This window comes from Oncorhynchus mykiss, chromosome 3 (assembly GCF_057628025.1).
Source record: "Oncorhynchus mykiss isolate SJ-2025 chromosome 3, ASM5762802v1, whole genome shotgun sequence".
In the NCBI taxonomy this organism is placed as follows: Eukaryota; Metazoa; Chordata; class Actinopteri; order Salmoniformes; family Salmonidae; genus Oncorhynchus; species Oncorhynchus mykiss.
Window position 1 is genome coordinate 25,919,988 of NC_143024.1, and position 13,189 is coordinate 25,933,176.

Genomic DNA, 13,189 nt, shown 5'->3' on the forward strand with positions numbered 1-13,189 from the left:
GGCTGGAGTGTGTCAGCAGTTCCTGCAAGAGGAAGGCATTGCTGCTATGGACTGGCCCGCCCGTTCCCCAGACCTGTATCCAATTGAGCACATCTGGGACATCATGTCTCGCTCCATCCACCAACGCCACGTTGCACCACAGACTGTCCAGGAGTTGGCGGATGCTTTGGTCAATTTAATTTTGTGTGACTCCAAATCCAGACCTCTATGGGTTGATAAATTTGATTTCCATTGATCATTTGTGTGATTTTGTTGTCAGCACATTAAACACTTTTTTCTTTACATAGTTGAATAAGAATATTTCATTCAGATCTAGGATGTTTTATTTTAGTGTTCCCTTTATTTGTTTGAGCAGTGTACAATTCCATGTACAGATAGTTAAGCAGTTCGATTAAACTCCTTTTGTAAGATACATTTTTTAAAAATGAAACCTGTATGGAAACAGGTGAATTAACACCTCAGTAAGCAGGCTCAAGCAAGTTAAAACCCACATGGTAGCAAAAACGAACTGGCAAAAACGGTTAACAGGTTAGAAATTATTTAAACACACTTTGCTGTAGGCTACTATTTACTGGTTAACCAAAAATAATGTAGGTCTTAAATATAGAAAATGTGTGGGCAGAACTGAAAAAGTGTGTGCGAGCAAGGAGGCCTTACAAACCTGACTCAGTTACACCAGCTCTGTCAGGAGGAATGGGCCAAAATTCACCCAACTTATTGTGGGAATCGTGTGGAAGGTTACCCGAAACAACATTTGATCCAAGTTAAATAATTTAAAGGCAATGCTACCAAATGCTAATTGAGTGCATGTAAACTTTTGACGAACTGGGAATGTGATGAAAGAAATAAAAGCTGAAATAAATCATTATCTACTATTATTCTGACATTTCCCATTCTTAAAATAAAGTGGTGATCCTAACTGACCTAAGACGGGGAATTTTTACTAGGATTAATTGTCAGGAATTGTGAAAAACTGAGTTTAAATGTTGCTTACCAAGACGACATTTGAAGGTAACTGATTGGCCTAGTTACAGTTTTGACTTAAATCTTAAATCGTGACATGAAAATGGCCATCTTGCTATATGATCAACAACCAACTTGACATCTTGAAGAATTCTAAAAAAAGTAATGTGCAAATATTGTACATTCCAGTGGTGTAATGCTTTTAGACACTCACCCATAAAGACTCACAGCTGTAATCACTGCCAAAGGTGATTGACATGTATTTACTCAGGGGTGTGAATGGTTATGTAAATTAGATTTCTGTTTTTCATGTTTTCACTTTGTCATTATGGGGTATTGTGTAGATGGGTGAGAAATGTAATTTTAAACCATTTTGAATTCAGGCTGTTATGCAACAAATGTGGAATAAGACAAGGGGTATGAATACTTTCTGAAGGCATTGTATATCAGCTTAGATATGATAGTAATTTCCTCTTATTTGTTATTTTCCTCCATAAGGTGATCCTGTCCAAACAAAATTAAAAAGGATACGAGAGAAGCCATCCCTTGTAGTCACCCCAAAGGAGACAGAGGGGTCTCCAACTCCTGAAGAAGATGCACCATCTTCACAAGAGGTCCACTGTGCAATTCCTCCTGATCCAGTGCCTTCCAATGATGGTAGGAAGGGTTCAAAAAACAAGCACTCAAACCCAGCAAAGGAGAAGCGTCCTGCGAAAAACGGGGCGGCTTTAACTCCAAGGATTACCATCAAGTTGGTGGCCAAGAAGACGGTAAGAAAGGAAAAGGGAGGACATCTAAAATCTGTGGAGAAGTTGAAGGTAAAAGGATTACATTTTCAATCAAAAGCTAATGATGTCAAAGGTGACCAGATCTCAAGTGCCCATGTCAAATTAAAGAGCGAGACACAAGCTTATGAGGCACAGCATCTGAATGGCACTGAGGATGAGGGAGGCGGAGGAGCCATACCGGCAAGGAGGCGTGGTAGATCTGCCTCCAAGATCACTGAACCCTGTGTTCAAAGTGGGGCCAAAGTTGGCGAGGTTGATGACCAAAAATCAGAGGGGGGTATAAAATCAACAGGCAAACATGACATTGCACTGGAAAGTGGAAATGCGGCGCCAAAAACAGACATTAAGAAATTCAAACGGAAAGAAAGAACCACAGAGGTAAGCACTGAAGTCAATAAACTGGTGATCCGGAGAAGAAGTAGAACTACTAATCCACACTCCGAAACACATGAAGGCCTTGTAACAGAATCAAAAAACCAGAGCAATGACAAAGTTTGTCTGGCAGAGTCATTGTTAGAGGTTTCAAGAATAGAGGAAGCCAAACCACCACCCAGAAAGAGTAAGCGTAAACAAAGCAAGGCACATCAAGAAGAGAAGATGGTCACAGAAATCCATGTTCCATTAGCCACAGAACCTGAAAAGCCAATTCTTGAATCCAATGACGGTCTGGCTTTTAAAAATGACGATGACATTATCGGGATTCCAAGTTTTAAGCTGATTAAAATCAGAAACCCCAAATTGGAAGGCTCATCTCGGTCTGACAGTAAGGGCTCCTCTCGTAAGAAGAAACGAAGCAAGTTTGTGTGGACACTTACATTAGTTAAGGGGAAAATAAAGGACACCCAAGTGCAGGGCTCTGGAAATACTGTCAAAGGAACAGAGAAGCAGCGGAGTACCACTGAATTAGACAAAGACTCTCTTTTTGAACCCAGTGTGATCAAGAGTGTAGAGAACCCCGAAGAGAAAGAGGTCACGAGTTTTGCCACTTCCAGAGATGCTGAGCACACACATAATGAGAAGTCTTCCAAGAAGAAGACTAAGGAGACTTCGTCTCTTGAGGAAAAGTCTTCTCTTCATGTTGAAGTGGGACAGGTAACGCAACCCCATCCAGAGGAGGCCACTCAAACTGACTGTGGTGATACTGTGGCAAAGGTCGTTCCACCCCTTCAGATAAAAAAGGTCTCCTCACCCGGTAAACCTAAACGCTCAAAACCATCATTCCTGATCCATCAAACTTGTCCTGCGCCTGAAGAAAACAAGATACTGGTGAACACAAAAGATTCAAGTGAAATTCTGGAGGAAAATGTTTTTTTATCAGACACAAATGCTGTGCCAACTCCCAAAGCAAGGAGGAGAAGACTGGCAAAGATGTCTACACCACGGAAGAAGCGTGGAAGTCATAAACCCTGGACAACCCACAAACACAAGATTCAATCAAGTCCAAATGTGGAACATCCATCTGATGTACCTGCCAGTGAAGCAGAACCACATATCAATGAGGTTTTGAAGACTGAGGTTTCCACCTTGTCTGTCTCTAAACCTAGAAGGAGAATAAGTTCGAGTGTTCCAGTTAGAAAGAGGCCAGGGAAGACACAGATGTTACCTGAACCCACTGAATCTCCAAACACAGAGTTAGCCCCATCTGAACCACAGATTGAGGTCTCCACATTGTCTGTCTCTAAACCTAGGAGAAAAAATTATCCCCTTTCAATAAGAAATAATTCAAAGACACCAACATCATCTGGAACTCCAATCACAGAGATGGCTCCATTTGAACCACAGACTGAGGAGGTCTCCACATTGTCTGTTGTCTCTAAACCTAGAAGAACTTCTAGCCTTTCAATAAGAAAGAAGTCAAGAAAGACACCAACATCATCTGAAACTCCAATCACAGAGATGGCTCCATTTGAACCACAGACTGAGGAGGTCTCCACATTGTCTGTTGTCTCTAAACCTAGAAGAACTTCTAGCCTTTCAATAAGAAAGAAGTCAAGAAAGACACCAACATCATCTGAAACTCCAATCACAGAGATGGCTCCATTTGAACCACAGACTGAGGAGGTCTCCACATTGTCAGTTGTCTCTAAACCTAGAAGAACTTCTAGCCTTTCAATAAGAAAGAAGTCAAGAAAGACACCAACATCATCTGCAACTCCAATCACAGAGATGGCTCCATTTGAACCACAGACTGAGGAGGTCTCCACATTGTCTGTTGTCTCTAAACCTAGAAGAGCTTCTAGCCTTTCAATAAGAAAGAAGTCAAGAAAGACACCAACATCATCTGAAACTCCAATCACAGAAATGGCCCCATTTGAACCACAGACAGAGGAGATCTCCACATTGTCTGTTGTCTCTAAATCTAGAAGGAGAAGAAATTTGAGCCTTTCAATTAGAAAGAAGTCAAAGACACCAACATCATCTGAAACTCCAATCACAGAAATGGCCCCATTTGAACCACAGACAGAGGAGATCTCCACATTGTCTGTTGTCTCTAAATCTAGAAGGAGAAGAAATTTGAGCCTTTCAATTAGAAAGAAGTCAAAGACACCAACATCATCTGCAACTCCAAACATAGAAGTAGGCCGATCTGAACCTTTGACTTTGGCTGACACTCAACCAGCGGTAAAGGTGGAGCAAGAGACCCAGCCAATAGAGAGTGGAAAGGTGCTGCTGTTGGAGCCCCCTGTTATTGAAAAGACAGAACCACGCCGTCATAGAAGTCTGTTCAAACATGGCAAAAAGAAGCGAAGAGCCTTGATTGGACAGAGGCAGAAACAAAGGCAGAGGCCAAGAGGGAGAAAGGGTGATGAGAGTAAATCACCTGAAAGTAAGGTTCCTGAAACTGTTGAAGAGGTAGACCTAAAGGAAGTTTTCTCCCCAGAGGCTGCTTCCATACCTGCAAGATCTAAACTCATTGGCATCCTCAAGACCAAGTACAGAAGGAAAAAGGTCCCCAATTCAAGCCTTCAGTTCCTTGGTACCAAAAGACCAAGAGCCAGGCCTAAAACTCTATCTAAGCAGGTAGAAATGGATCTCGCCCAGCAAATTTTGGAGGAGCAGGATATACAAGACACGGTGGATGATGAACCACAGCCTGATGCTTTTGATGAACAGCATGGTAAATCAAAGTACCTTAAAAACATAAAGCACTTCATCATGCCTGTTGTCAGTGTCCGGTCCTCACGGGTGATCAAGACTCCACAGAGGTTTATGGATGATGCTGGCATGTCCGTTTTGCCCCGTAGAAACTCCCCGAAGAAAGGCCAACTATTCGGCTTACACCCACGCACTGGAAAGAAACGAGAAGATGGCACAGGTAGAGAGCTTACTCCTGATCTGCCTGTCGACGAGGAAGAATTTCTGAATGAGGCGCAGTTAGATGTCGATATGTTCTCAACTCAGGAACTCGAACAGGAAACCACTGACGTGAGTGACTGCTTATCCTCCGGAAAGCAGTCTGAAAAGAGGAAGTCCCTTTTGAGGAATCCCAGTTTCAAGTGGCATGTGCCAGGAGAGTCTGGTGAGGAGGTATATACACTGGACAAAACTCTACAGAGCAAGTATGAGACTTTACTTTTATCCAAAGAATTCCAAATTGCTTCTGACCAATCAAACGATTCCCAGGAGGTTCAGAAAAAAAGGCCCTGCAAGTTCAACAAGCAAACATCTCACCTAAATATGTACAAGCGACTGAAGAAGCTGCAACCAGGACTTCCCAAAAAGAGAAGAAAAAATGTGATGACAGATGGTGTTTGCAATACTCTTCAATCTTCTGTTCATATGCTAGCGGAAGGTCTGGATGATGAAGTCAAGAGCATCTGTCTAAAGAAACGTACAACAATCACAGCTCCAAGCAAACCCAAATCAAAGCAAGGCAAATCCAAGCTCAAGATTGAGGACCTTGATAGCCCTGGGGTTGTGCGAAAAGTCTCTGTGTGTGTTCGGACAATGAACTCAAAGTTCTTAACATTTCAATATGGAGAACATGAGGAGTTGACAGAGGAAGACAAAACAAATGCTGAGAATGTTCTTGCAGGTAAGCAAAGATCAATCAATTAATGCTGATAGTTGTTTAACATTAGCTTGCTTGATAAATAACTGCACATTATGTAAACCTGGTATTTTTGTTTATTTGTATGTTACTTGGTTTAATGTCTCTGAGTATGTTTTTACTGCTTAAACTACTTTGGAAAGTAGTGACATACTTTATGGTCTTTCTCTGTCCCAGAAGCAGGAAAGCTTGAGCCACAGGAACTGCATCTGAACATGATCGCTGAGGCTGACGGTGCTGCTGCTGAGGAGAAAGGAGCCACCCAGAGAGTTCGCTTCACAGGGGCCAATAAGAGGATGTTCAATCTGCTCAAGAAAGCCAAGGTCCAGCTCAACAAGATCGACCAGCAGAAACAACTGAAGTCTTCAGGGGTAATAATTGGCCCACTCATAAAAATAATACACTTCAAAATTGCCATGCAGACAGTTGTTTTTTTCCAGTAAACAACATGCATGATGGGACTTATTTCTGATACAGAATATGCTTTGTTTCTCTTCATTGTTATTAAATAGGATGATATTCATTAACACCAATATTGTGATATCTCTGGAGAGCTTCCTGTGTAAGCCCATAGTGATGAAACATGTTACCTGCAGCTTCTATCAGGGCCTGCTGGCTCCAGAGATGCAGCAGGGAAGAGACAAAGGAGGAAATCGAAAGAGCAGCTTGAGCCTGTTGCCTCAAACATGACTGACCCTCCCCTGTCACAGGTATGGGCATATGAACACAATCCTGGTCTGTGCTGTTCTCTGCATCTTCAGTTTCTCTCACTTTTCAATGTGTCTGAATGTTGCTTTGTCTCTTACTTTTAATAAAGTATCAGTATGTTGTTTCTTCCTCACTAAGACCCACCTTTTCTGGTCATAAATACATTTTTCATTGTGATGAAACAGCATCCCTCCCTGTCCCCCCTCTCTCCTTGTTAACAGGAGTTCCGCAGAGCGGGGGGTCCACGCATCAAGCATGTGTGCCGTGCAGCAGCTGTGGTGCTGGGCCAGCCTCGTGCACTGGTGCCCGAAGACATGATCCCCAGACTCAGTGCGCTGCCTCTGCATGAGAGAACTGGCATATCCCCCTCTGGAAAGAACCAAGGTAGAGCCACAAGCTTTCAAAACTGATTATCAAGGCAAATCTCTCAACAAAATTTTTTAAGTGACATGAGTTCTGGTCTTTCCACACAACTTTCTTTGACTTTCCTATGAAAGATATCTTAATTATATACCTTATCTATTGAAGGGGGTCAGTCTCTCTCTGGGCCAGACAGCCCTGGGCTGCTGGACCAAAAGGTTACCAAGGTCAGGAAGTCGGGAGCAGGTTTTGCTAAACAAAAGAGCCTTGGACCTTTTGGGCTCCGCTCTCGAAGGTGTGGGATCTGCAAGGGCTGCAACCATGAGGAGGACTGTGGCGAGTGCATGAACTGCCTGGACAAACCCAAGTTTGGAGGGCCCAATACGAAGCGACAGTGCTGCATGTAAGTGTACTGCTCATCAGAATTGCAAAGGTGACCAACTCGCATATATGCTATTGAATTATATAGATTGAATAGACAACTAAATGACCCATTTTTTCTCTCTCCATAAGATATAAAAGATGTGATCAGATTGAAGACAGAAAAGCACGTCGTTTGAGTGGCAAGTTCCCTGGAGGTCCTGGGAAGCGCAGGCGGCACTGCCTCAGCGTGGTTCAGTCTAGCAATGAGGAAGTTGATAGGATGGAGGTGGGAGACAGCCACAGCCCATCTGTGAGGAAGCAGCCGCGCCGCTGTGTGAAGCCGCGCTCCTACTTTGACCTGCTGGACTATGACTCCGACCTGGAGATCACTGTGGGCTCCAACTCTGCCTCCCCCGGCCGGAGGAGAGGCCCCGGCCCACGCATCCAAGGTAGTAATGTAACATTATTGGGAAGTGATCATAGAAAGGGATTTTACTCTATTTAATATTGTCAGATCTTCTGGAACAGGTATTCCCAAACTGGGGGACGTGCAATGCCGTCGGGAGTATGCCAAATAAAAATGTGATTCACATTTAACTTTCTTTTTTTCTCCACATTTTCAAACAGTCCATTTTAGTAAGGCCTGCGTCCATAGAGACGCATACCAGCTCTACTGGTAGTACTGCTACTACCAGCAGTTCTACACCTGCACCTGTTGACTACACAAGTTGTGTTGCTTCCACGAGCACATCCAATGCTAGCATCAGTAATTCTACATTTGTTGTTAGCCCAGCTAGCATGGATACTGACAGTTGTGAATCTGATGCAGCTAAAGAGCTACCGTCCCCTAACCCGGGAAAGCATCAAACAACAGACAGGGACATTGGACCATCGAAAAGGTGCAAATATGATGAGAACTACATTGATTTGGGGCTCACTTATATTGGGTGTAGTACCTTTCCTCAGCCACAGTGTGTTATATGCAAAAGTACTCTCACAACTCAATGAAACCTTCACTCTGGCACAGACATTTAGAAACAAAACATGCCAATTTGAAAAATAAGCCATGGGAGTTTTTTGAGAGAGAATTAAGATGACTTTCGAGTAGTAAGACATGTATAAAATAGATAGCACAGATACCATTAATAGGAATGGGCTAGAAGCGTCTTATATGGTGAGCTACCAAGTGGCTAGGACAGGAAAGCCCCATACTATTGTGGAGGACTTAATTATTCCTGCTGCCGTGGATATGGCTGGGACAATGCTGTGGCAAAGGCCCAAAAAACGATACAAACAATGCCTTCATCAAACAACACTGTTTCACAATGCATCAGTGACATGACAGGACATGATGGGGAGACATAGTGGAGTGGTAGCGCGTGCAAGCAGTTGCTCTCGGCAGTGTACGCCGCTTGGGTACACTGCAGCATCCACCGAGAGGCTTTTGCTGCCAAGGGAATGCCTGACAGCTTGAAAGTTGTTTGGCAGACTACAGTTTCTACAACATACTTGTGTGCGCTGGTTATCAAGGGGCAAAGTATTGACACGAGCTTAATGTTTTTTTTACTGCCCATAATTTTCACTTGTCTGAACGCTTGCATGATGACGAGATTCTCACACGTCTGGCCTATCTGGGCGATGTTTTTTCTAGCCTGAATGATCCGAATCTAGGATTACAGGGACTCTCCGCAACTATATTCAATGTGCGGGACAAAATTTAGGCTATGATTAAGAAGTTGGAGCTCTTCTCTGCGCTCAGAGTATCCTGCCTTGGCAAACCACGCTGTTAAGACACTGATACCCTTTGCAACCACGTACCTATGTGAGAGTGTATGGAAAATGATTTAAGACAGACTCCAATACAACCCACCATTTCAGAGTTATGTGCATCCATCCAAGCACACCCTTCTCATTAACCTGTGGTGAGTTATTCACATTTTTTGATGAACAAATAAGGTTTTATATGTAAGATGGTTAAATAAAGAGCCAAACGATTGATTATTATTATTTGTGCCATGGTCCTATAAGAGCTCTTATAGGACCACAACTCGCACTCATTAATACATGTATCGTATAGTGTGTGTGTGGCAGGCTTACAATGGTGGCAACATTTGAGAGTGCGCTGACCCTGGTGCTAGAGAGGGTACGCAGCTGGAGGTTGAATGTTTGAAGGGGTACGGGACTACAAAAAGATTGGGAACCACTGTTCTAGAAGATCCCTGTCAAAGCTGTGAGGTAATGCGTTAACTCTGAAGTATTAACACTGTATGTCTAATCACCCCTGCAATGGTTTCTTTTTGTCTTCAGACTTTGTCTCTCTGGATGGATTCCTGGGAGACCTATCGGACGACGGTTTGAGACATCGCAGGCTGCACCACCGAGTCCCTCCTGCTCGCCGTAAAACTGACAAGGTAAAGAATCACAACAGGGCTACTGCTCTGATGCCACTGAGCAGGCAGTGCAAGAATTGACCGTTTCTGGGTCGCCTAGGTGAATAACACAAAGGATCTGCACAACCCACTCCCCACCCCCCTCTCTCTCTCCAATCTCTATCTTTCCACTTACTTCGTCTTCTCTCTGCTGCACCTCATGGTGGGATTCCCTGTCCTCTCTTCCTTCTCTCTCCTCTCATTCTGAGTTAAGCTGCTGCTTGCTTATAGGTACTCGTGGCAGATAACGCTAGTGCTCTTTTGCTTTGGCCTCAGCAGTCCCACCCTTCACAGGCACAGCAGAAGCAAACAGGCCTGTGGAGCGGTGGTGTCTACAGCTGGCTGGACGATGACCACCAGGGAGAAAGCGAGTCAGAGGGGCTGTCGGCGGAGCAGCTACTGCTGCAGATGACGCAGTCGCCCCCACACTTACAGTCAGACCTGGAGCTATCCTCCTCCTACCCTGAGGACCAAGGGTCTCCCCACCCCTGGCGCCTGCTATCCCACACTGGGGCCACCCCGGGGTGGCCAAGGGCCAGGGTGAGGGTAGGGGGTGAGAGGGGAAGAATGTTGGTGGAGGCGGGGTGGGGACGAGCCTATTTTTATGCTTCGTCGTATTTTTCCCAGAATCCTATGGAACAGATGCCACCTAGCGTCCTGGCCGCCCTGGCCAATGGATTTGACCAGAGGGAGAGGGAGCCCTCCGAGCCTACGCACAAGATTGGCGTGGACTTCAAGGTCAGATGCTTTTCCTTGCCTCTTGTAGCTGTGGTTTTAGAGATCTCATTTACCAGGTATACCCGTGGTATACAGCTGTCAGCCATTCAGAGCTTGAACCACCCAGTTTTAATGGCCAATATACCAGAAATCCCTGAGGTGCCTTTATTGCAATGATAAACCGTTACCAACATAAATATAACAGTAAATAAGTTGTTTTGCGTCATACCTGTGATATATTGTATGCTAAATACACAGCAAGATTGCCCATCAGCACCCAGGACCCAAACTACTCAGTTTATAACCATGATTAAATTAGCCATTATCATCATCAGGTTTTGTCTTTGGTTTGGTTTAGTTCTGTAATACCCTTATCTAGCCACTGGATGTCAGTGTTCTTCTACATCAAGAGTCCAAAAGGCTGTTGTTTCCCATCTCTGTATCTCCCACTCCTGTGTCTGACTCTGTCCTGCGGGCCTCTGTATGAGAGCTGAAAGCTATGTCTAAGCCTCCCCTGTCTGCCATGCAGGAGGACTGTGACCTCCAGAATGTGTGGATGATGGGAGGCCTGAGTATCCTGACCTCTGTACCCATCATGCCCCCCTGTGTCTGCCTGCTCTGTGCCAGTAAAGGACAACAAGAAGTAAAGGCTCACAACATGGCTCTGTTATTACAATGTCCATTGGAGGAATGTCTTTTTCAAAACTGCTATTTGCTTTATGATGTTTTGACATTTATAATGTTTTTGTCAATGTATGGCCATGATGGATCTTTTGAATTCCCTCTTCCTATCCTAGCAAATGCTGTACTGCCAGGTGTGCTGTGATCCCTTCCACCGGTTTTGCCTTGAGGCAACGGAGCGGGCCTCTGAGGAGAACTGGTGCTGTCGCCGCTGCAAGTGCTGCCATATATGTGGCAGAAAAAACAAGCACTCCAAGGTATGGGTCCACGCAAGGCCCCAGTCACTTGTCTCACCTGAGGACTGAACCACCTGGTCACTAGTTTTTAGGCTATATCCAGGGTCTATAGTTAACCCAGTGACTGAAGAGTAAGTGAGACACCCCACACTGTTTTTTTTTCTGCTTCAATGAGAGTCAATGAACTAAGTAGACCAGATCTAGCTGATATTGCATTGATGCCTATAGGAGAGGAACTTACTTTATTACATCAGAACTGACATTTTGTTCAATAATTCACACTCAGGCCGTTAACAATCTTCATATATCCACCATCTTTGGTTTTCACTGATCAGGAAAAAACTGTGACATTAGTGTTGCCACCAATATATGTGTAACTGTAATACTGTATCTCTCTGGTGTTCCTCAGCCTATGCTGGAGTGTGACAGATGTCAGAACTGTTATCACCCTTCATGCCTGGGGCCTAACTACCCCAAACCCAACAGGAGGAGGAAGGCCTGGGTGTGTATGACGTGCATCAGGTGTAAAAGCTGTGGGGTTACACCAGGGAAGAGTTGGGACACCGAGTGGAACCACGATAAAGGACTCTGTCCAGACTGCACCAAGCTCCACGACCAAGGTAAGATGAAGTGAACGCTTTGGGGAAGTCGATCTGCAAACACAAATGATAAAACATGATAAAAGACAAGCTCATTTATTTGATTTCACTATTCATATGGGAATGGCAGGATATTGACGATATCACTTTCTAAAGGCAACTACTGTCCGATCTGCTTCAAGTGCTATGAGGACAGTGACTACGACAGTCAGATGATGCAGTGTGCCACCTGTAACCACTGGGTCCATGCCAAGTGTGAGGACCTGACAGGTGAGTCTTCCAGTGTTACGCCCAACATCTTATGCTGTGTAACGGGCTCCCATGCTCAGCCGTACCTTTCACAGGGATGCAAACTCGTCACTTTTCCGTGATATTTGCCTTTTGATCTCAGAATACAGAAGGTCATCCATGTGAGTCATGTAGATCTGACAAAAAGTGTGTAGGTGTAGTGTATCACTCATTGAGTTATAATGTTGAGGCCCCAACAGATCTTCTCCCTGTGTGATCACTACCCACTGTACAGAATGCATCCCTACCCTCTGCGTCCTACAAATAGAATACCAGGGTTTAGATCGTGATGTCAGATATGTCATATCAGAACGAGTGCTTCATCCAAAATCACGTATGACAGCTGTGAGCAGCTAGCTGCGGCCCACTTACCAGCCATTAGCCTGCTCAGCGGCATCTCTCCATCTGTTTTTTCTGCACATCTCTATCACTTTTAAAATGCTATTTAGCTGTGATGGCGAGCTGGCGTGTGCAGATAGTAATGTTGTTTGTGTACATTTGTGAAATAATTGGAGCTGCTCGCAGTGCAAGGGAAGTAGATACATATTACTCTGTATTATGATACTTGGTCTGGTAGCACATCCTTAGTAAAGTGTTGGTGTGGTGACAACCCCACTCTGAAAATAGGCACATTTTCTTGCAGTGTACGTAGCTTTTGTTGTGTGTTTCTGTAGGAAGAATTTCTGTCACTTTTTTTAGGCCCTCACCAGTTTGCATCCCTGCTTTCACAATAGAGAACATACACTGAGGGTACAACACATTGGAAACACCTGCTCTTTCCTTGACAGCTTGACCAGGTGAATCCAGTTGAGAACTATGAGCCCGTATGGATGTTACCTTCAATCAGTGTAGATGAAGGGGAGGAGACAAGTTAAAGAAGGATTTTTTTTAAATCCTTGAGACATGGATTGTGCATGTGTGCTATTCAGAGGGTGAATGGGCAAGATTATTCAGTGCCTTTGAATGGGTTTTAGTAGTAGGTACCAGGCACACCGGAGTTGAGTGT

At 44.4% G+C, this 13,189-nt stretch overlaps 1 protein-coding gene across 8 annotated transcripts in view; it reads left to right on the forward strand.

Annotated features, from left to right (window-relative positions):
- Positions 1–13,189, forward strand: part of LOC110510370 (histone-lysine N-methyltransferase 2A) — a 74,723-nt gene that overhangs the window by 8,332 nt on the left and 53,202 nt on the right. For 3 of the 8 annotated variants that reach the window (XM_021591722.3, XM_090226390.1, XM_090226409.1), the window contains exons 3-15: positions 1,462–5,787; positions 5,980–6,173; positions 6,399–6,512; positions 6,732–6,894; positions 7,039–7,273; positions 7,384–7,682; positions 9,541–9,644; positions 9,942–10,202; positions 10,290–10,400; positions 10,909–11,022; positions 11,177–11,317; positions 11,706–11,916; positions 12,052–12,165. In XM_021591722.3, coding sequence (XP_021447397.3) covers positions 1,462–5,787; positions 5,980–6,173; positions 6,399–6,512; positions 6,732–6,894; positions 7,039–7,273; positions 7,384–7,682; positions 9,541–9,644; positions 9,942–10,202; positions 10,290–10,400; positions 10,909–11,022; positions 11,177–11,317; positions 11,706–11,916; positions 12,052–12,165 — 6,387 coding nt within the window. The remainder of the gene's footprint in view (positions 1–1,461; positions 5,788–5,979; positions 6,174–6,398; positions 6,513–6,731; positions 6,895–7,038; positions 7,274–7,383; positions 7,683–9,540; positions 9,645–9,941; positions 10,203–10,289; positions 10,401–10,908; positions 11,023–11,176; positions 11,318–11,705; positions 11,917–12,051; positions 12,166–13,189) is intronic. The other 5 variants (XM_021591744.3, XM_090226417.1, XM_090226426.1 and 2 more) reach the window with 3 other exon arrangements.